The sequence below is a fragment of the Montipora foliosa genome, chromosome 8, assembly GCF_036669935.1.
Source record: "Montipora foliosa isolate CH-2021 chromosome 8, ASM3666993v2, whole genome shotgun sequence".
NCBI lineage: Eukaryota > Metazoa > Cnidaria > Anthozoa > Scleractinia > Acroporidae > Montipora > Montipora foliosa.
Window position 1 is genome coordinate 48,871,896 of NC_090876.1, and position 23,826 is coordinate 48,895,721.

The window sequence follows — 23,826 nt, forward strand, 5'->3', positions numbered from 1 at the left end:
ACTAAAGTACGTAGTCATCGATGTTAATTTGGGCAGAATCGGAAAAACCCGAGTGGTGCTATCGGTAGTTGAATATCTTCGACCTTCGCATGGTCTACCACTTCTCAGTCGTAGCCAGCCCACTTTAAACGATATTTTCTCCACATTACATTTCAGATTGACTACTTTAACAACAAGATCATATGTGACCTGATTGAGCAGAACCACAAAGGAATCTTGTCAATCCTGGACGAGGGGTGCAGGAATATTGGCAATGTGTCTGATCAGGTACAGAAAGACTTGTCTGCAAAATACACCGAAACCATGCGGCTGCAAAGTGTGAAACTGCGTCAACCTAGGCCTTCAAAAAGGAATTTGAACTGAGAGATATTGTGTAATGTAAACGACGAAAATGGTCCGCATAGATTGCACTAGCTGTAACCTAAATGTTCGGATGAAATTCTTCAAAACGACTTACTTTTTACTTTTCAACTGGAATTTTTGCTAAGTGGTAAGCACTCTTTAGACTACACTTGAGTGCAAACTCACTCGCTGAATGATACAAGATGTTTTGGAATTTGCTTAGAGCGGTTTTCAATTGAGTGCCGAAAGTAATGAGTGAATTGCTTTGGTTTTTCATTACTTCACTCAGTGATTGGTTTAAAGTTCTCGCGCCACTTTTTCAACCAATCACAAGTGAAACCAAAACCAATCGTGGCTCGCGGGTGCACATTTTACCGCGCTTTGTGTCGGCTATACGTGTAATTTCTTCGAGTTTTGATTGGATTACAGGATTGTCTCCGTCCTTTTGATTGGCCAAAGTAATTACGTTGGTTTTGGTTTTATACGACACTCGATTGAAACTCGCTCTAACTCGCTCTATCATTGGACAATGGTCACACCAATCGGACAAATCAGAAACAGGGGGCCAATTTACTGAGTTGTGGAGTTGGTATCAATTGCCGACAGAACATTCAAGAGGTGTTTTGAACGTGATCGGGAGCTGTTAACCACAAACGTTCATTTGTTATCGTCTGAGCCATCAGCAACTTGAAAGTCACAGTTGAAGACAACGTTGTTTTATGTGTTTGGTTATCAGTTTCTTTTCGTCCCAAAACGTTGGGTTTTAGGAGGAAAAAAATTGTGCGGCACGTTTCTTCGGCGTCCTGAAAAAAAAAAACAAAGGCATTTAGATGCAGCATCGTGCTTTCATATGTCTTGTAGCACAAAAATATGACTGCCGGGTCCAGAAATTGCAACAACTTGGTAACGCGCTGTTGAATACAAAGCCAGTAGCCTTTGAGAATCGACTTTCTCCTGGTTATCTAGGCGTTAACCTTATGCCGTGCGTCGTAGATAGCGGTTGGAAGAAAGAAAAGGAAAGACAAGACTGAAAGAAGAAGATCGCCCTTACAAACTGCAGTAACTGCTCGTTTTCGTGATTTTGTTCTCAACTATTTTATAGATGTTGTTGCAGACAATGGATCAGAAGTTAGGCAAACATGCTCACTACAGAAGCCGATTGGTAAGTGAAGCGCTTTTAGAGGAAGCGCAACTTGAGCCGGCCTGAAAAGATGTGATCTCTATGCTATATGCCGTTGACCCCTCTCAGAAAACTTTTTTTTTTTGGTCGCACTTTTTAAAGTGTATTTTATCCTTCATGTGGCACGTTCAGGACGAGTTTTTAACCTGTTGTTCGGTGGCGGGAGGGCTAACTTTTATTTGTTTATATTTGTCAAGATGAAAGAAACGCGGGTTGAAAACGCTTGTCGCAAGAAGGCGGCCCAGTTTTAAGCTCCGCGAGTTGCAATTTCACCAGTTTGTTAGTATCACGGACGAATATAAGCCGGGGATTCCGTGTTGTCTAATGTTCTGAACTGAAAATATAATTTTTTTACTCTTAGACTGATCCCACTGACAAAACAATGGCATTTCACCGTGATTTCTGCGTTAAACATTATGCTGGTAATGTAATGTAAGTGATGTCAACCTATCATTTGTATGTGCCAGCCAAACTGCTGTTTCTTTAAATCCTTTGTGTTATCTTTTCGTTGTAGCTACTCCGTTTCTGGCTTCCTGGATAAGAACAAGGATAATCTCTTTCAGGATTTCAAGCGACTTCTTTATAACAGGTACGCACAAGCCTGAGAATTTCCTTTCCATTCCATTACTCTGGCTTAACGTTTCGCTCAACTTACCGTATGTAGACTTTCCTGTGAATTGAAATACGTTGAGCCAACAGCGACCGAATTTTAGTGTACTAAATTGAACTTAACTATCACTACCTCAGGCGCATTGTACAAGTTTTAAAGGATGAAAGAAAAAAATTACATATAGTAAAGATTGAAAGACTTAGAATCAGAAACGTACTTGAAAGATTCTAAAACAATGGGACTAAAAGTAAGACTGAGGTCGAAATGGCGTCGTTTAAAATTTTTACAGTTGATTTTTACCATTGAATAGCTTTAAAAATCCCTGACCGAAAAAGAGAAATTAATGCCAATTTACTTTCTTTTAAATATGACTGGAGTTGTTTTTTAGTGTGGTAAGCTTTGCCTAGAACCGGGCGGTGTCGTACTATCTTCTGCCAACATGTTTCGTTCGGGAAAAGTTTTGCCTTTAATCAAACACTTCGCCTAACAGGCATTTTATACCCATCAGTGTTGTAATGTTTATTCGCTGGCTTTCCAACAACATCCCACTGGTTTCAATGACCGTGTTACATATTCAATGGCTGCAATGTTTAATACCTCAAGGGTTGATTCACCGAATGCGACATAATGGTTTGAACAGGATTAGGGATCGATTCACTGGATGCGAGATGTTTCGATTTTTCCTTGATTCAAAGACAATATTCTCTTATGTTTCCATCATGTTTCTACTCTACAGCTCGCACGAGCTTCTCAAAGAAATGTGGCCGGAAGGAAAAGATGACATAACGAAGGTAAAGGTTTAGTTTGAGTGAAATATATGATGTTTGTATATGATTTTTCCGTCCTAATATACATCCTAATTCGAACGTGAGCATAATGTGCTTACATATCTATACATACGTAAATCCTGAGAAACTAGGAGTTTAGAATCCTACATCATGCAAATCCTAGGAGAAGAAAGGACTAGATCCCACGATGTAATATCGTTGGCTGTGTACGCAACACGTAAACATCACATTTGCACGTTTGGTAAGCAACAATACTTCCGATTCGTATCAGGCGAGAAACTGATCTACTTGGTCAGAGTTGATCTACCTGGTCAGAGTTTTTCTCTGTCCTTGTGTGGGCCCGTTTTCATTAGTAGGGACAACGCTCACATGGTTCATATGGGGTACAAAACTAGCACTTCTCATTACACTCTAATCAGTTAAGTCTGTTGAAATATAAGTGCTACACGGCCAACGTTTGTAAAATAACGTAACCCTTCCTTGTACTTGTACATGTACATCTTCAGTTCCCACGGCCTGCTCCCGTCTGACCTTGTAGCTCAGTCGATAGAGCAGCAGTGATCTAACCCGAAGGTGGTGGGTTCAATTCCCACCCTGGTCAGAGTTTTTCTCTGTCCTTATGTGGGTCCATTTCCATTAGTAGGGCTAAAGCTCACATGGTTCATAAGGAGTATACAAAACTAGCACTTCACATTACAGTCTTATCGACTAATAGTTCTACAGGTCACGTTAACTAAGTGTCACGCTTTCCTTAACTTTACTACACTACTATGAAAACCACGAGGTACAACCTCGTTCTCTGGGTCTCTCTTCTCTGCCTCCATTTCGTTGAGAAAACGACGACAATGGAGGCAGAGAAGAGAGACCCTGGGAACGAGATTGCACGAGGTAGTCTTTAGATATCCGCTTTACGATGCTCAGACCACTACGAAAAACCACGAGGTGCGCTATAGTATGACGTATGACGTCATTGAAAATTGTGCAGAAAACGCAAACGGTCGACGAAAAAAATCTCAAAAAAGGTCACCTTTGAAACCACAGAACACCCAGGACACCCTTCATTTATTATTTGATGTTTTTCCAACAGGTAACTCAGCGACCCCCAACTGCTGGAGCATTGTTCAAGGGCTCAATGATTGCTCTTGCGGAAAAACTTGCCGCAAAGGTAACAATTGCACCTCTCCTGTTTGCAAAGTAGGGTCTCAGAAAAACTGCCATGACACCCCTACGCATCGCTGAATCGGGATATCTCTTTGCTCGATACTAGTATCGATATTTCAAGAAGACAATACGCCGTATCGACAAATTTGTGAAATCAATAACGCAGCTTTGCACATCTTGATGATTTATAAGTGACATAAGCAGAGAAAAAGGAAGCGTGTCTCATCCGAATGTAAAATGTTTTGGCTTTTGCAGAAACCGTTCTACGTCAGGTGCATCAAACCCAACGATATCAAGTCATCCACCGTTTTTGACGATAAACGAGTCGGCCATCAGGTGAGAGAAAAATGGATTGAAAAAACGTTGATTGAATTTAAGTGCCCGGGTCAGGAATAATTTTCGGTATCTTTGTTCCCGTGAAGTGTTTCATTATTAACGGGCTGGTCTACACTAGCGACGCTAGCTATAGCATTACTTGTGAATGATAGAATATATATTTCTATATTTGAACTGCGGAAATTGAAATACATGAGTTGAAGATAATCACATCGCCACGTTCAAGCCTGGGTTCTTTTAAGCTTTCTTCACAACTGCGTCTGGGTATTTAAATGTCTAGTCTGCTAGCGCTGGAGCACTAGTTAGGGACACTGTAAACGGAAACCAACAAATTAACGCAAATCAAATCAAACATTGGTTTTTGAGGAGAGGAGAAAACCGCAGAGTAGGGAACAACAAACTCAACCCTCATATGACACCGAGTCTTAGAATCGAACCCGGGCCACACTGATGGGAGGCGAGTGCTCTCACCACTACGCCCCTTTAAGCAAGCCTTGTTTGCGTTTCTTTTAAACGCTATCGTTTTTAAATCTCTGCTTTATGTTAACTGAAGCATGATTGTCTTTCAAGGTGGATTATCTTGGACTGATGGAGAATTTACGAGTTCGCCGCGCTGGATTTGCGTTTAGAATGCATTACCCACGCTTTTTTCAAAGGTAAAGGGACTCGCGATTTATCTGAAAACTTTTAGATTATTAATGTCAAGTTTCTATGAAATTCGTGAGTTAAACGTTTTGCGGAAATGCATGCCATTTAAAATCTGACATAAATTGGTCTAGGCGAGGCTTGGTAAACGGTTTTCACTTGTGCTACACGCCGTTCGTCCAGTATAAATTTGGTAGCTATTCACCTCTGAGGATATCTAGCGAGCTTAGCGATAGTTCAGTTGCAGAGCAGTTTGAAGCGCAATCGCACAATCACATACTCGAGGGTAACCGGTCGACTCGTATCCACTCGATTCGTATACCCAAATTTCAGTCGAGTCCTACCCATTCCCAAATAAATTACGACTCACTACGACTTAGCGTGAGCTCGAATCACGAGTTCTTTTTCCATCGAACTCAGAGTATTGAGTACGAATCACAGACAACTAGGTACGAGATGACCGACAATTGGATACCAGGTACCGTAATTCGTCTCGAGTACCGTTAAAGCCAGGACTTTCAGGACTTTTGTTCAGGGATCATTGCAACTTTTTAATCCGTTTCTTCTTATCTCTAGATACAAAATGATCGCAACGAAAACTTGGCCAAATTACAACGGCGATGAGAAGGATGGAGTTGCGGTAATCATGAATGAAAGTGGTCTTTCCTCAGATGTTAAGTTTGGCCGCACAAAATTGTTCATTAGGACTCCCAAGACAGTGTTTGAGCTGGAGCAAAAGCGGACAGAAATTGTGCCAAAGTTAGTTACGATCCTTCAAAAGGTAAGGCGACCGAAAATATGTGTGCAAATTGCATTTCTTTTTAAGAGTTATGAAGTTGGAAACAGTGTAGTGGGACTCCTGCAACGTGGAACTATTTTCCGTTTCTGTCGATGGTCTCACTTTAGGGAGTTTAAGATCTACGACGGCGACGTCTTTCGCGATTATTAGGGAGCTTACGAAACGACGACGCCGACTGCATCGACGACGCTACAAAACAATAGGTTTAGTGATCAAAAACAATGGTTCTGCACGCTCTGCACGTGCGTTTTACATTTTGGTACATTTCCTTGGCGTAATCTCCTAAATGACGACGTGAAATGACCAAATTCAAGGTTCTGTGGAGGACGTTAGCATATGACGATCAATTTTCAGTTCTCTCTCTACGCTTCCAGCCCACTCATACCAGTTTAATTCCTCGACAGTTACTACACATATTTAACGCGAAACGAAATGAAATAGTTTCGTAGTGATATGAATAACGCGAACTTGTATTTTTAAATGAAGTTCTCGTAGCCGTCGTCGTCCTCGTTTCGTAAGCACCCTATTCAGTCTCGCTCACGCCCTACAATATGGGCGAAGTCAGTTTCCTAAAAACAAATTGGTACGAGCGGTTTCAGAGTGAAAATAGAGAATGAAAAATTCTCTGTTGCATGCTTGCGTTGTCGTCAAAACCTCAAATTCAAGGAGGTTACGAAACGAGGACGACGACGGCTACGAGGACTTCATTTAAAAATACGAGTTCGCTTTATTCATATCACTACAAAACTATTTCATGTCGTTTCACGTTAAAAATGTGTAGTAACTGTCGACGAATTAAACTGGTATGAGTGGGTTGGAAGCGTAGAGAGAGAACTGAAAATTCATCGTCATGTGCTAACGTCCTCCACAGAACCTTGAATTTGATCATTTCACGTCGTCATTTAGGAGATGACGGCAAAGAAATGTACCAAAATGTAATACGCACGTGCAGAGCGTGCAGAACCATTGTTTTTGCTCACCAAACCTATTCGCCCTTGTCACACGGCGGCCATATTGTCCCGGGAGACCACAAAAGCTTTGTTTTACCACGCCAAGCCTCTCAGTGGAAACCATGGGGGTGAGGCTTGGCGTGGTAAAACAAAGCTTTTTTGGTCTCCCGGGACAATATGGCCTCCGTGTGACAAGGGCGAATTGTTTTGTAGCGTCGTCGTTTCGTAAGCTCCCTTTTGTGGATTTCACGACGTCGTCACGCAGAGGACCGGTAACATACTTTCTAAAATCCGTGCTGCACGTGCAACACGATCATTTATGCTATTTTAACTAATGATATTATTGTTTTGTGACATTAGGGCCGTTTATACGAGAGAAAATAAGCCGCGGCTAACTCTGGCCGCGGCTTACGTAAGCCGCGAAAGGAACTATTTATACCAGTATAAACTCCCCGGCCAGGATAAGCCGCGGCTTGAGAAAGCCGTGAACGTAGATTTTGTACCATTTATACGAGGTGTTCGCGGCTTACGTAAGCCGCGGCCAGAGTTAGCCGCGGCTTATTTTCTCTCGTATAAACGGCCCTAATGTCGTTGTCGTAGTCGTAGCCGTCGTCGTTTCTTAAACTCCCTTTTAAGATTTCACCGACCGCTTTTCTTAAGCAGTATGTCATGGATCCGGCTGGGCCTTTCATTTCAGTAATTTCCCCTTTTGTTTCTTTCAGCACTGGAGAGGTACTCTGGCTAGAAGACGACTTCGACAGATCCGCGCCATTAATGTGATCGTCAACAGTTTAAGAAGATACTGTGTGAAAAGCTTCGTGGTCCAACTGCGTGATGCCTACAGGTCAGCTACAGGACAGAGTGGAGTAGGGGAGGGGAAGGGAAGAGGCTGGGAGGGGGCTCCAGGGGAAGCTTTTTCGGGTCCCTTTTGATGGTCGAGTTTTGCGGATTCGCATGTGACATTTTTTGACATCTCATGCATTTCGTGTAGTGGCCATCGAGCGCTAGACAGTTTTTCCCGGTGGTTCCGTGAAACTGGTTTTGTCAGAAACTCATTCACCAAGAGCGGAAACTTTCCGCAGGCGCAGACTAAGGTTTAATCTTCGGCTGTTAGAGTAACGTCTATCGACGAAGTTTGTTTCATCCAACCAAGATGTACCAAAGACACCAAACTACCACATCTGGGGCTACAACGTCCCCTTCACTTTGCAATCAGTGTGTTGGATCCTTAAACGCCCTGCAGAGTTTACGAAAATTACGATGTTGCGTAATTGTAAGAGTATAAAACGCTGGTTTTAACGCAGGGATGTGATTGTGTTTGATCTAGAAATGCGTAAATTGGAAGTTAAGGTACTTAGGGACTGAGAAACTATTAACCAGTGGCTCAGTTGTACAGGGTTTTCTCTGTCAACTGCAAAAAAAGAAAAAACAGGGGTACTTATTTCAAATGTTTCTAATTCCTTGCAGCAACTGCAAGAATCTTCCTGACTATGGCAAAAGCATCAAACCACCCACTCCTCCCTCGTTAGCCAAGAAGTTCTTCTCCCATGCCAACAAGATTTTGGAAAGGTGAAATAAGTGGTTTATGTCTTTGTGTGTGCTTTCTTTTTATCAAAGACTTCGATTGTATTCAACCCTTGAGGGTTTAGTATCAACATGCATGTTCTCCCAACTGTCCCATCTCATTTCTCATTTCGTAGCTTGGGAGACTTGAGCGGCTCATCTCGCACTAATTGTTTGCAAGGAAAGCGAAGTTTTTTGTATGTTGCACTTTTAACTTGAAGGTATAGCTTTGGTTTAGATCTCATGGAAAGCTTACTGAAAAAAAGTTCGGAAAACTCGAGCGTGGTTTACTTTTTGACGGGGCGTTGTTGAGCACGATCTTCTCCCAGTGTCTTCCATTCGATCAGTTTGCATTACTCATGTCCTAGGGATATAGGTCAACACCGCAAGCGCCATTCTACTTCAAAATTTTATGTTCACGGAGAAATTTTAAAATATTGCTTGTTTCTAGATTCTTTGGTAAGGAATATTGTTTGCGTGTGAAACGCTGACTGTAAAATGTATTGTGTGGTCCACAGGTGGTGGGCTTACAAGGTGCTGTCACGCATTCCAAAGGAGGAACATGAAGAGGTCATGCTGAAGGCAGCAGCTTATGACTGTCTGGGTGGAAAGCGAAAGAACTGGGGACTACAGACGCGTTGGCATGGAAACTATCTCGCTAGGGTAGGAATGCAACATTGCTTTGTTGCCTTTGGCAAGGACGCAAAGTACACAATTTCAGTAGCAAAAAGTATTGAAGCTACTTCGATAACAGATAATAGCCATCTTTCGAGAGCTGCTACACCAGCTAAGCAAAAACTTGTAGCCGGTGCTATCAACGCGCAGGAAGTCACAAACCTCAAATCGACTGAAAATGTAGGTAGCGAGATTTTTCATGTAATGATCATTGAAATCCACCTTCTCCCATGAAGAATCTTCTTCCGACCAGTGGGGAGTTCTAAATATCGTATGACTTAATTGAGGAGTTTTGAAGCAAGCAACCATGGACAATCTTCCTGTCGGTGTACGTTGGATCAGTGGCTTGATCTGATCGGCGTAATTACAAGTTGAGAAACTAAATATTTTAAGCAAGAGCCGATACAACGTAGCTTTGACTTTAGTGGTGTACTATATTTCGGCTGGCCAAACAAGCCTTCTTCAGGTACAATGACAGTTTACACCACTAAAATCAAATCTACGTTGTTGCTCTTGCTTAAAATATTTAGTTTCTCGACTTAATTGACCCCGCAAAGCGGTCAATTAAGAATTTTATTTTATTTTATTGTGGGCGCAGCAATTGGGCGCAACTATGAAAAATCTAAATTTTCGGGAATATCCTACTTTGTGCTACATTATTCAGGAAAACCGCCAGTAAACCATACACTTTACATAAAGCTATGCAGACTGACCAAGAGCCCATGACTAGGAGTGCGTACATCTTCGCTGTCTTTATGGAACGGCGTTTTTACTGACCGAGTTATTTTTAGATTGATTTTCCCACGAAACCAGGCCTTTCCAGCCAATCACAAGTCTTGCATGACAAATTATTACTACGGGATTGAAAATGGTCACTCGTACAAGCCAAATCTTATTTAAAACTCGTCTGAAACTACCTTGATCTGTGAAAATGCCATAACATAAAACCAGTATTGGAGTTGTAGTCTCCTGGTTATGGGATCCTGCACGTTTTTCCAAAAGATTATTCCAACCTTTCACAACAAACATTGAAAATAAGCAAACAGGAACACATTTTACGAAAGGAAAAATTATCTCCCAACACTCAGATTTTGTGACGTACCCTTATTTATAGCATAAGTATTGATAATACAGCCAGCGCTGTTTTCGTTTTTCAGTTCGAAGAAAACTCCCAAGCGGAAATGTTCAAGAGGAATGTTGCTAACCGATTTTCAACTCCAGGAGAGAAAGTGCTGTTTTCATCTTACGCCAAAAAAGTAAGAGTAAAAGTCATTTATCGTGGGCAGCTAATTTTCTGTGGACAGTTCCTGGCATTCTTTTCAGGGCGTAAACTTTCAGTAGGGAGCACGCCATCCAATCTGGTGGTCGTGGATTCAGTTTTCATCCTGGTCAGGCCAAGGCCCATTTCCATTACCGGGGCTAACACTCAAATGGCCGGATTACATGGGATTAAAGATACCACTTAAAATTACATTGTAATAAATACCTCTGTCGAAATATAAGCGCTAGACGTGTGAAAAAACGTTCCCCCTTCAAATCAGCAACTGGTCTCGTTCGCAGCTGTCTTCGAAATCTCACGTGACACTCCCTTTTGGGACGGCGTTGTGTAACAGCCAAAAACGCTGCAGCGAAGGAAACTAAATTGGCAAACGACAAGCAAAGAAAATTCATGCGGGTTCGAGCCAGTCATCGGTCATCATTGGTTTTGCGTTCCCTCTGATTGGCTGAGAGCGTTACACGTTATTTTCTAGCCAATCACCATGCATAGCAATGTAAAAGCAAAGCAATTGCGAGATTGCTTTCGACGACCGTTACTAAATTAACAATGGCTTTAACTGATAGTTGTATGTAAAGTAGAAGAAAAACTTCGAAACGCCGGCAAGCGCGAGTAATCGCATGGCTGTTGCATCAACCGCGGAAAAATCATACGTCCAACATGAAACACCAGAAACTGGGCAGGCACTGCTTATCTCGTAAAAAAGGATGGGCTTCTTTTTGATTCGGGATTTACTGCAGTAGGATGTCGGCGTTGAGGGAACTAGCGACCACGTAATTCTTAGCTGTCAAATTAAGAGTTAGTTTACTCCTTAACAGTTATATCAGGCGCAACGTGTTGCATACCCCTCAAAAAAGATCTCACCAACTTACGCCTCGCATGTTTTTAGATTAACATGAGGATCAAAGCCGCTGACCGTATTTTGGTGGTGACGACAGCATCGATTATTAAACTGGATAACAAGTTCAAAGTTATGAAGATGGTCCCACTGGATAAGGTGTGTAAAATGTTGACCTCAAATGCATAGAAAGACATCATCTTTTTTTTCCTTCCTTTTTTTCCCTTCGGCTATAACACTGTTTTTCTCTGTTTTTCAATATGGACAGTTTAATCTATCTAACCGTTCCATGGACCTGTTAAGCAAGAATCAATTTTCAATACTACCCTGTTTATTCAACAAGTTAATAGATGCAATTTATAATCGTGGTGATGCTGTAATGTACCCTAAGAAATGGTAAATGGGTGACAGTGGACAAAGCGTCAACTGAAAAGGAACCCGCACTTGTCTCACCAGGATTCCTTTAGCTCAGTGGGGGAAGGGTATACAACCTGTGTTACGAAGTTCGTAGGGTCAATTCCCGCCGAGAACGCTTTCTAGTTGTCCCTTCGCACGTTTCCAGGCAACTAACTGTCAAATTTATTAATGTCTTTGAGGTAGCAATAGCGTAAATCAACCTCTGTCATTCTGTGATTTTGTAGCCTTTTCCAGGATCCCAGATAGACGGGGAAGCGAAAAGCAAAAAAATGCATGAGAGCTGGGGTCAAGGTATGGCGGGGAAGCCTCGTGTGTTGTAGCAGCTCTCGTAACGTATCATGTGATTGATTGGCTATCCAAGCCAAAACAAAAGATTAAACAATTGAAAATATGACTTAGACGTGAAAACGATTGATACTCCTGACAATACCAAACAATAGCGGGTTACAAGAGCTGCTGCACTTACTGAAAGCCTCCCCCGCCTTCCTCGATCTCAGCTTCCAGGCGTTTTTTGGGCGCAGTTCCGCTATTCGCTTTCTCGACTGTCTGGGAACCTGCAACAGGCTATTGATTTTGCGGTTCAATAACGTAACTGTTACGTCTCTCAGGAATGGTTTAGAAAGCATTCACAGAAATGAACGTACAGCGGGACAGTGGACCTTAAAGTACCTCTGTGATCAAAAAAATCACTTTCTTTTTTTCTTCAAATTTTGAAAGCGTGTTTGCTTAACACCTGACTGGCAAAATATTGAACTTTTATCTTTATCCAAAGGTCGTTTACTTGGAGTGTGAGTTTTGGATTTTACGGTCCGCCATTACTCACGTTCAAAACTGACCGATTGGACCTCAGAGGGTTGGATCCAGGGAAAAGTGACCTCAAAGGCTCACTAGCTTAAAATTTCAGCGTGTGAATGCAGTTTATTATATATGCAAAACGCGAGTTTAAAAGTTTGAAAGCCCAAAACTCCCGTGCTGCATATTAATTCTGCGGCGTTCACACGCATTGCATGCCTTTCTCTCTCAGGATCTTAAGTTAGTAGTGGCGAACCATTAAATAGGAAAATTCCAGTTACAGTGCAACGCACCTTACCGTGGCCACCCAACAAGCTTTCACATTTGACAATTACGTGTAAACACGTCAACTCAACAATCCATGCAACGGTGTTCAACTTACAACTCGTGCGAACTTTGCAAGGACGCGTGACTGTCAATCAAATTCACACATCCTGATTGGCGGACAATTTGTAAAAAACTTAGTTAGGTGGCCACGGTAAGGCGCGTCGCGCTGTAAAATAAACAAGTGTCTTTTTGAAATCAAGGCTTAAAACTTCGGTCGCCTAGTGTTTAGTTAACATAGTTTTGAAATCCAAAGAAAAATAGGAATTGATTTTTTGGTCGCAGGGACACTTAAACTCTAAAAACAAATTTGCTGCTATGAAACAAGAGGTCAAAAATAAAGTGAAACTATGATCCTCGCAGTCACGGACGCAATTTTAGCAGTTGCGTAGAGAATCCTGAAAATTTCAGGAGTTCAACGGGCTTATAATGGGCTCCAGCCTCACTTGATTTTATATCCGCAGTTCACTATATGGTTCATTTCATGTATCATTTCGTTCGTAGGTTAAAATAATTGCACGGTGTCTGTGTTTTTATGTTATAGGTAACAGGTCTGAGTGTAACGCCTGGTGATGACCAGCTGATCGTAGTGCATATTCCAACCAATGACCTGGTTATATGTCTGGTCAGTGAGTCAAAAGCCAACCGAGTGGCTGAATGCATGGCTACTTTGTACCTGCAGATATTCCAGTGAGTGATTTATCTCAGTTATATTCGCATTTTCTGTGGGAGAGAATGGGTCAGAACGGAGGGGAGGAGAGGTGGGGGAGGGGTTGGTCGTTTGAAAGAGATGTTGGGGTGGATGGGTGGATTGTTCACTTGGGCAACACTGGATTTTTTTTTGCCTCTTGAAGCGTTGTATGCCGGCGATTTTCAGTTGAATCTCGAAAGTAAATTTGCGTTCGCTTTGCATTTCTACCAGAAAGCTTGTTGATTGGTTGTTTGCGTCACTTTCTCAGCCAGTCAGAAGCAAAATCGAAACAAGGTGTCTTAATCGCAAGCATTTTCCCGTGCAATTTGTCGGCTGCATGCGTTGGCTTTTTGCGTTATGTTTGATTCATTGAATTGTCTACGTCTACATTAATTATTATGCCTTTTGTCTTCTTTTCACATTTTCCTTCGTTTTAACCTGTAGTTTTGATGTTCCTTTGTTATCACAGAAAATGTGGTAAGATGTTGGACGTCCGCGTAAACGAGCGCGTGAAGTGTGAACTTGGTAAAAAACCCTACAATTTGACGGTCAAAAACTGCTCATTGGACTCGGAATTGACTTTCAAGAAAGTTGGAGGCAGTGACTTGACGCTGATGTGGCCGTCAGAGAAAGCTTGAGGATACAGTGCGCACAGGCTTAAATGGAACATTTTTTTCTTAAGAGTACTAAAAATCGAAGTTGATGATAGTTAATGTTAAGTTTTGGTTTGGGCAGGGCTTAGAGATAATAAAAAAATAAGAGGCTTTTTTCTTTTATTTTTTGTTGGGCTGACAGACTTTTGGAACTCTGCCTCTGGGTCGAAACTGACTTTGTTCAGCGTGCACCTTTTACTGTCCGGTGTCCGGGTTTACTGAATAACAGTGTAGTTATTGTCAAGTATTATGTGACACAGTGGGCTCAAGTCACGGTCAGCTAACAACGGGGAGCATGGCCACAGGAGGTCCGCAGGACGATACTTTATATGGTACCTTATATTGTACCACCGAGCATGCTTTCAGACAGCGCCATCCAAAATCATATACAGTGCTATATGGGAGCATTGCCCAGCAGTTGTCATTTCCAATGCTTCGTTGAAGGATTTCAAAGAAATAAATTATGATAAAATGCCCATTGCTGGCCTTTGGGATCGAGACGTGTTTAAAAAAGTAATTTCCACCAGCTACATCTATATTTAATTTAAAATACTAAGATATCGCAGTATATTGCAAAAAATATTTCTAAACTAACTTATCTCGTATTTTTTTTGCCTCTAAGGTCAGCGCAAAGCGCCACAAGGGTGTGTTTTTGTAAATATTCGTATTCAAGCCTGTCCAAACGAAAAATGTTAAAAAGTAACACTTTCTCAGGGGGTGACCAGGCATTTGACTAGCGCATCTTCTACAGGAAGATCAGCATTTGATGTGTTCATGCGTGCTGAGACGCTTAGGCAACCAGTTTCTGTCTTCTGTAATTTTCTTTGTTAATGTGTTTGGTTGTTTTATTCCACTTGACCACTGGATAAAATCTTGGGCATTTTTATCACTCAACATTTACCGTTCGGAAGGGCCATAAATTGATAATGGGTTCATTGGCGGACTCAACTATTCGTATTTGTATTGAGGTAAATAGTTTTGTTACCAAGGTGAAGAAATGTTTTCCTGCTTGAAGGTCATTGTTGTAATATGTCTTTTAACCTTTTCAAAGGAATATTTTAAAGGCTTCCCTCTTGTACATTCATCAAAAAGGAAAAACAAAAGAGAAATAAATTACTAAGATTATTATTAGTTGATCTCTTTGCTTGGTCAAGTCTTTTAGTGAGTTAAGTCACGTATCAATTTGTAACCTTGGAAACGAATTTGGATTCATTTTTATCAAGCAATGTGAACACCCAGCAAAACACAGAACGTCAAATGAACCAATCACCAGCCGACGCAGCCCATTGCAACTACCCAGGGCTCACTAAGAATTAGCCAACGTGATCTCTTTCTCAAATGAAGGATTATCTTTCACTGTTAATTTGTTCCAAATGAAGTATTACCCTCCACTTAGATTACTCTGTCCCAGGGCTTGTGGTAACAGACAAAAATAAGAAACTAAAAGTAGTCCCACGACAGGATTTGAACCCGGAGCAGCTACTTTGAAGAAAGTGTTTTTTATCCACTTAACCACTTAAAATCAACTGACTGGTAAATGTGCCGATTATTTTCCAAAACTTTCAATCATCGCTGAATAATGGTTAAGTGCCAATTTGCATGGAATGGTGTATAGCCATCACTCAATCTCGACCCCAGAGTTCTTCTCTTGACCGAGGGATAGAAGAGCTCTGGGGAACCCTGAAGCAAAGTGTCTTCTCATTGGTTTTCGTGAAGAACAATCAAAAGCGTCTCTAATTGGTGCATTCATGTTAGCAGGAGGAGTGAGCAGGCGCCGTAAGGCTCAAATAGCCAATTTTTTGCTGTAAAAACCTTACGGCGCATGTTCTCCTACACAGAGTTTCCCAGAGCCTTGGGTCGACCCGAGGCTCTGGTGACGAGAATGAGCCATCACTGTAATCGCAATTTTTAGGAATGTTTGTAAATGATGAGCTTCATTGCGTCCCGGATGGAAATGAAGTTCTGGGGTCGTGCGACCAGAGGCATTTTTCTTTCGTCCTCGACCGTTGATTTGGACCGTAGAATCGCTGAGCGTTCTCTCCGACCTTGAAAAAAATTCCTCTGGCACCCAGGGTACCATTTTGGTACGCGTTTATTAGAAACTCCAATCGACGCGGTTATCCCATCTCATAGCAAAAAATACATGGATCGAGAGCGATTCGTGGCGAATTTTTGTAGCGTCCGTCTTGAAACCACAGTTTCACACCAAATCACGCACGATCTCCACTTATGACGTGCATTCATTTAATTATTCCCCCAAATTATCCTTTCATTTTACCGGAATCTTCGACGTGATGGGAAAAACGCACTTTATTCGAGCAGTTGGCCGGCAATCAAAACTTCCCAGGATATTAACTTTTCAGCTTACACTGATTGTTTTGTTTTATGTTATTGTTATTACTTTTAAACACCCTCTGGCGTTCAGTTGTAGGAAGTTATTGAGTTTTTTTGTTATTATTTTCCCTGTTTTCCCTGGTGTCGCTTCAACGTTGTTTTCACTCCAAAACGTGTGAGAAAGAACAATTTCGCCACCTAACTTAACGTTTTCAAGATAGTTGCACTACAGCACGCTTGCTGTGAACAATTAAAGAAAGAAACTTACTACCTATGCCTTGGCCGGCCGCCCTGGCGACCCCTGCAAACTGATTATTTCTTGGACAATTTTGCAGAACGCCAGATGTCGGCAGCTTTAAGTTATTGTAGCTCATATCTACTGTCATTAGGTCCAAGCATCGATTTTACAATGATTAGCTTTCAGTTATTCTCGTCACGGTGCATATCTGTTCTGAGATATTACTGGCGGTTATTCACATCGATTTTAAAATGACTAGGTGAACAAATCTACAGGAATTTGGTCTAAGCTCGGATTTTTAATTTCTTTGCTTTATGCTAAATTCCTTGTTCAGGCGTCTTACCTGAATGCCAGGGTTGTCATCGGTTAATTAAAAGTAATAATAATTTCATGTGAATATTCATGCTTGCCACATTGAATCAGCTTCTCTCTGGCCTGTATGTCGCTAACTATGAGATGTTAATTGACAATTTGCGAAAGACAGAATAACGCGAACTGCTAATTTAGTTTAAGACACAAAGGTTGTCAGAGAACTGTCCTAGTCACTGAAATAGTATCAAGAGACAAATCCCACCTCACTTTTTAACGCGAGTAGCAAATGATTTGCAAGGATGTACGTCAGAACACTACCGCAAAATTAACACTTTTATTATGCAAAGCCAGAATTATCACTAGTTTAGATAATTTTAGGAAATTAGAATGTATACATGCTATCTGTCAATCTCTCGGGGTCTTATAACTCTTTAATCATAAGTTGCTTTTTTATGATGTACAAAGGTACAAAGAAACGGGAGTACTCAGTACAAACCACTAGTTTACTTGACTATAGTTACAAACACAGAAGAGGACGCCACATAGCCTTTTTGGCAGATAGCACACAGCCTTTACGGCGTCTTTCTCAATTAGATCGATAACGAACAAAGTTCTGCGAAGTGTAGGATTAGGCTCCATTTCTTTCTTACTTTTGTTTAGTTGCGGCTTAAATGTAACTCTGATAAGAGAACACGTTAAAGCGTTCACGTCTTAAACGCTTCAGCAAAATTAACACCGCTTTATTTGTACCTCACAAGTGGATAATAAACTTAAGACGGATATCGACCGAGTTTTCCCATGAACTTCGGCAAAACTTCCTACAATTATCCCGATTCTTAATCTGACTTTCCAACCACGCAAGTTTTCATTGACGATTTACATGGATAGGTGCAAAACACTCATTCTTACTATGTTAACTTGATTAAATAGCTTTCTCTTATACATGGCAACAAAACCTTGATTTCAGTCGTACTTTTGGCGCAGTCATGTGAAGACCCTTAAAACTCCGGAAATCATGTATCTGACATAGAAGCTAAAGGCATTGTTTCAATCTGCAATTTTTCTTGCAACTCTTGTTGCAATTTTGTTGCGACGAAAGTCCTTACAACGCGAGACAACTTGCTCGACGGGCCGGGTGTTGTATTTGGCGACGTTTCTTGCAACTTGTCCCGTTGCAACGTTACGAGAAGCATTGCGGAAACTGTCGGAAACTGAACTCGATTCTGCTGCAACGGGTTCTGCAAACTTTTTAACGGTTTCACTATAATCTTTCCGGCGTGGAGTTAAAAACCGTTGGGATCTTCATCTTTATCTCCATAATTGACAAAGAAATATAAAAGAAAGAAAAGAAAAAGAGAAACAATTATTGTTCAAAAAAGTTATACCGCTACTTTTGATTTGTTGAGTTACCTTTTGACCACGTGAACTCAAATTGAAAGGACAAATCAATTACTGATTTAAGTTTCATTTTAACAAATTGAAAGTGAAGTAAATAAAAGTACGAATTGGCGTCCTTTTTTCTTTGAAATAAATGCATGGCTCTGATACTGATATAAATTATCGTCCAAAAGAAATTTTGTTTTGGCTTCGCCTCTTTGTAATAAACCCATTCCTTTAAAAAATATAAACAGACAATTTTCAAGCGATTTGACTTTTAGCGTTTGATCTTTAAATTCCGTCCCACGAGGTCGGAAATACGAACATTTGATAATTGAAAAGTAACTGCCTTCCTTCAGGGTAGTGATTGCGAAGATGCACCAGAAGAAAATTTAAATTTCAAATGATGATCAAGCGATGACTTCTCGGTTGAAGAGGGTAGATCTTTTCTCTCCGGCACTATTTTGCCTGTTTATCATGATTCGTTTCAATCTGAACTGAATCATAAATTACCAAAATCCCCCTTGGATCTATTTCGTAATCGAAAGTAAGATTTTTCAATTTCGTTTTGCCATCAACACGAGTTACATTTTGCTGGATGGAACGGCCTGTCAAAGCAATTAATTGAGTTTTGTAACCTCACTGTCCTCACACTACCTTTGGAGGCCTTGCAGGCTATAATGAAGCCATTTCGCTTTTGGCATTAATTGGACAATTTCTAGGTTCTTAAAAATATTTGACACTTATTAATGATTGCATTGGTCAAAGTGTTGCTGCCATTAGCTAAAATGTAATCGCATGCAAAGGATTTGATTTTAACGTTGGTTTGCTTAAAAATTCCCTACTGACTCAATTTCAAGTCATTTTGCAACTAAAGCAAAAACATCGCGATTGAAATTAAAAATTAATCTTATTTTTAAATACAGAAAATGACGTCCATCCAAATGCTGTAATTCCCTAAAGAAATAAACGGAAGCTTACTCACAAAAATACAGCAGTAGTAGCTGTTTTTTGTGATGAATGAAGCTTTCCGTCAGCAGAGACGGCTGTGAATGTCACTGGTAGAATTTTCCCCCATGAAAGTAGATTAATTTCATAAAATATGGAGACCTTCTATAATTGTTGTTATAAAAAAACACAATTTATGCGAAAGAGCAATGCCATTTTCCCAAACAAATGTATGAATTGGTCCAAATGGATGGAAACGTGAAGTAATTAATTTTTTTTTTTTTTTTTGGCATTTTGTGAGCAAAGCTATGAATCATTTCCATACTATGAAGACCTTTTATAACTTGTTGTTATAAAAAATAAAATTTATGCGAAATAGCAATGCCATTTCCCCAAACAAATGTATGAATTGGTCCAAATAGATGGAAACGTGAAGTAATTTTTTTGGGGCATTTTGTGACCAAAGCTTTTAATCATTTCCATACTATGACTGAACCGGCACACTACATGGGTAGTAGCCAAAACGCGGGGCCGGGGCCGGGGCCGGGGCCGGGGCCGGGGCCGGGGCCGGGGCCGGGGTCGGGGTCGGGGTCGGGGTCGGGGTCGGGGTCCCTTTTCTTTTTCCCATTGTTTTTTGGTTTCAATTTTTATCGTTATTTTCCTGTTGGTTTTTGCGATAACCTGACTTAGTCTTTTAGAAAATCGGAGTTTGTTTTTCGAAATTAAGATCATTTCCGGAAATGCTGAAATTGGAGTTTATGAAATATACGCCAACTGCCAAAAACACTGAAGACTCGCTGATCTCCACACTTAAAAACAGCATTGCAATGTTTACTTCTTGAGAAAAATGTGATCGTCACGCAGTCACGCAACGGATAAATCTCCTCGTTGCTCGTGTTGCTGTCTTGTTGTTGTCTGTCTTTACTAGAAACGGTTTGTAGTAAAGCCAGAGTCGCACGGGAACTTGCTAGTCAATTCTATTCGGACGTCACGGGATCGAATCCAGTATCACTATAAAAAAACAGAACAACATTGAAAACAATTTTGCGAAAACAGGCAAATGATAACGTTGTGTGACGACTATCGTGGAACTGTGGCTATGTTCTGTTTCGTTTTAATTGTATTGCGGAGGTTTTTACGAAGTAAAGATTAAAATGTGCTTTTAAAATGTGGAGCTCAGCGGATCTTCAGTGTCTCAAGGAGTTAGTGTATATTCCCCACAAAAATTCCAATTTCAGTCTGAAATTCTCTTAATTTCGAAAAACAAAGATGTCTCTTTCGTAGATTCCGTATAAATGAAAGAAAGATGCCAAACATTCGCATATAACATTACAGGAGAATAACGTCAAAAATTGGAAAAAAATGGAAAACAAAGACACCCCGACCCCGACCCCGACCCCGACCCCGACCCCGACCCCGACCCCGACGCCGACCCCGGCCCTGGCCCCGGTCCCGGCCCCGGCCCCAGCCCCGGCCCCGGCCCCAGCCCCGGACCCGCGTTTTGGCTACTACCCACTACATGCGTTAAGTTTTTGGTTTAAGGCCAATTTCTGGTTTGTCACAGGCATTTACATCGTTGTAGGCAACCTTATCACAAAAAGTAATGAAGAATTTGCTCAACTGGTCCGCACGGCTGGTTATAAAATAATCTCAAAATTGATTCGATTTTATTAAATGCGGACGATGGGAATTCGATTCCAAACATTGAAAGGAGATCGATTCGATTCCATCATAGATTACGAGAAAAATATTAACCATTTAATGTAGAGATATATTGGAAATGTGTGAACTTTTTCATACAACATGTTGCGTATCATTCAGAATAAGATTTGACAACCAAAACAAAAGTGAAATTAAAATGTTAAAGGTTAATATGCTAGAGGTTTAATTTTAAACTGACAAACTCGATAAAATGGGAGAGGATTTCCTTCGTATTGGTATACCAACTCTTGGCAATAGTAAAAGTTTCCCAGGAAATTTTAAAGTAGAACAAGACAAAACCATGACGCGCTTTGCTGCAAGCAGTACCCGCAAAGAACAATGCTACGACAAAGAAATCCATTCTTACAGATTAACCGGCAATTTTATTTAATTCTTGGCAGTTTTGCATGTCGCAATTTGTAGATTCCGATTGAATCCGTGACTGCGGGTGACTTTTTCAAGCGCGTTGGAGGCAAACAATTAAGAAAGCACAGATTTGAAGCGCCGGAAAGGGGAATTTGAGTGAAAGTTGCTGTAAATAGCCAAGGATAATATTTCTCGGAAACGAGAGCATATGAACTTTTTAAGAGCAGCGTAAATATACAACCGCATAAACACTGTACGCCGCGGAGAATACTTGGTGATCCAAGAATTCTAAAGATATATTTTCTTCCTCAAAAATTTCAACAATGGTAATTATTATTGTCATTATTTTTTTTGCCATCGGTTATTGAAATGCACCAGTTCATATGTTAGTTATTACATAGACAAATCTACGTAGATGTCAACTAGGCAAATGCTCGAAGCAGAACTCAAAAGACCAGATGCTCTGCTTTAAATTAACATTTTAATAATCATTTTCTTTGATATCACATAGAATCTTTATTTTACACATAGACCATACATCGTCCTATATTTTGTTTGTCGTCCGAAGCAACTAGTTTTTAGTTTTCACTTGTAAACCGAAGTACTGGCGCTGAAAAAGCGCGAAATAAACACCTTGTGTTCCATACCCAAGATTTTATTTTTATTTTCATTTATTCACAAGCAAAATTAAAGTGACTTTATACTTTCATCCGTCAAAACATTATCCCTGGCAAAATTAGTAGCCATTGGCGTGTTTGTTCCGAAAATTTAACAATAAAACTAACGAAAATTTATGAGGAACGACGTGGCATTTCTATTCGGCGTGCTATCGCTTATTAGCGAGAATTATATTTTTCCAATGCCAAGAAACGTTGAATAAGTTATGACTCTATAAAATCAGCTGCGCTCCTCCCAAACACAAGCCAAGAGACTTAAGTTTTTCATCTAAAGCACGCGTCGCTCACTGGTCATAAACAAACACGGTGCAAACAGACAATTTATGATACATTTAGCTTCTGTTCTGTTCCTTAGACTAGAGTCCTATTATTTTTTTCTGTTTTGTTCTATGAACGGAAGTTTTAGTACTCAGTGTCAGGATAATTTTCGTGTTTTTGGATATTAGCAAAGGGTTCGACCATTTGCCTCGAGAATTTTTACCCGTCTCTTCTGTCAATTACGTTTCCATAATTTTTTAACTCGACCAAAAGTTCGCTAAAAAACTGTGGCTCCCTGTTCATCAGCAACATCTTTTCGCTCAAGTTATTTGTGATGTACATACATCGATCCCAAAACGCTCGTCTATCTCCATCTATGAGAAATGGCTTCAAAGGATAACTTATTTCCGGCCCGTTGTAGGTGTATGCCATGTACAGGCATGTTAAAATTTCTGCGCGTAGTTGCGCCTGGTTTGGAATTTTGTCCGACAGAGTTTCCTTAAGCAACATAAAAAGAAATACGAGGTTAGGAGGTGTAAGGAACGCTTGATCCTGCCATCCTTGCAAAAGTAACGCCCTATCAACTCCTCGTAGCCATAAAATCACCTCGGACGCGCGAAAGCGTGTCAAATTTTTACAGTGACAGCGGACGAAATTTCCAACACATCTCAGAGCATCGCTGCTGATCATAAAGGAAGAAACGTGGAGTTTTCGTTTCGTTGCTGAGAGAGCAGCAGTTTCGCTGCTGACAGCTTTCTCGCAGTATGTCGAATTGATTGGCAGTTTAACTTCTTGGGTTTGCACGGTGATAGCGTTGCGTACTTGCTCGCTTGTTTGTTGATTCTCCAGTACTAAAGGCTTGGTCTTCGCCGGAGCGGGCTCGATTTTGGACTTGATTTTCTTCTTGCCAACATTGGCACACTTATGTAGGTAAGCAGCCACCGCATCGCAAGTCGTTTGCGGGGCCTTGTTTTCTTTCTCTTTCACAGCGCCGCGAATGTCCCTACTGCTATTAACATGATAACAACACTTACAGTGGAAGCCTTTCGCACTCTCTCGAGCTTTTATATTCCAAATGGAATATTCGTGGAGGAAATCTTTGCGATTTATAGAAAGCGTAGCCCCCATCTTTCTCTGAAAAGAATGGGCGAAGCCTTTTACAACCGCACTCACAGATACTTGGTATCTTGGCCTCGATGTATATTCGTGCGTTCAACAAGCTACTGCTGGGAACAGGTGGCGACGCATTACCGATTTCACTAGAATATGAATCGATTGTGTGACTGTCCTGTTATATTACAAGAGGCCATGGCCACATGACCAAACAGTGGCTATGGTAACGGCGCCTAAATTAATCATGATTCATCGGCACAGGTGTGCACCATATGAGCGTTAGCCAATCACAAACGAACTTGCGAGCCTGTGTAAAGTGTGGTGCGCTTGATTTCAGCCACAAAGATGAAAGTATAGTCGAAACATATTAAGTCAGTGACACTTTAAAACATGTAAACGATCGGTCATTGATCGAAATAGAACTAGGAAGTGTATATTCCAGAGAAATGTCATTCAAAGTGG

The 23,826-nt window shown here is 40.9% G+C and overlaps 2 protein-coding genes across 2 annotated transcripts in view; one reads left to right on the forward strand and one right to left on the reverse strand.

Moving 5' to 3' along the window:
- The window catches only part of LOC137967297 (unconventional myosin-Id-like), a 23,241-nt gene extending 8,077 nt beyond the window's left edge, over positions 1 to 15,164 (forward strand). The window contains exons 9-24 of the mRNA XM_068813817.1: positions 157 to 267; positions 1,445 to 1,504; positions 1,884 to 1,954; positions 2,037 to 2,111; positions 2,869 to 2,923; positions 4,008 to 4,085; positions 4,337 to 4,417; positions 4,988 to 5,073; positions 5,639 to 5,843; positions 7,534 to 7,655; positions 8,279 to 8,380; positions 8,893 to 9,037; positions 10,207 to 10,305; positions 11,215 to 11,322; positions 13,241 to 13,386; positions 13,857 to 15,164. Of these exons, the coding sequence (XP_068669918.1) occupies positions 157 to 267; positions 1,445 to 1,504; positions 1,884 to 1,954; positions 2,037 to 2,111; positions 2,869 to 2,923; positions 4,008 to 4,085; positions 4,337 to 4,417; positions 4,988 to 5,073; positions 5,639 to 5,843; positions 7,534 to 7,655; positions 8,279 to 8,380; positions 8,893 to 9,037; positions 10,207 to 10,305; positions 11,215 to 11,322; positions 13,241 to 13,386; positions 13,857 to 14,025 (1,713 nt within the window). The 3' untranslated portion in view covers positions 14,026 to 15,164. The remainder of the gene's footprint in view (positions 1 to 156; positions 268 to 1,444; positions 1,505 to 1,883; positions 1,955 to 2,036; positions 2,112 to 2,868; positions 2,924 to 4,007; positions 4,086 to 4,336; positions 4,418 to 4,987; positions 5,074 to 5,638; positions 5,844 to 7,533; positions 7,656 to 8,278; positions 8,381 to 8,892; positions 9,038 to 10,206; positions 10,306 to 11,214; positions 11,323 to 13,240; positions 13,387 to 13,856) is intronic.
- Positions 15,165 to 22,330: 7,166 nt separating this feature from the next.
- On the reverse strand, positions 22,331 to 23,505 carry LOC138012845 (cyclin-dependent kinase 5 activator 2-like). The gene has a single exon (XM_068859756.1). It carries the CDS (start codon positions 23,377 to 23,379, stop codon positions 22,471 to 22,473), a length of 909 nt encoding a protein of 302 aa, XP_068715857.1. The 5' UTR covers positions 23,380 to 23,505; the 3' UTR covers positions 22,331 to 22,470.
- Positions 23,506 to 23,826: the final 321 nt, after the last annotated feature.

What these genes read in the sequence shown, in the direction of transcription:
- LOC138012845 (XM_068859756.1), bottom strand. Translation starts at nt 23,379, where the DNA reads ATGGGGGCTACGCTTTCTATAAATCGCAAAGATTTCCTCCACGAATAT.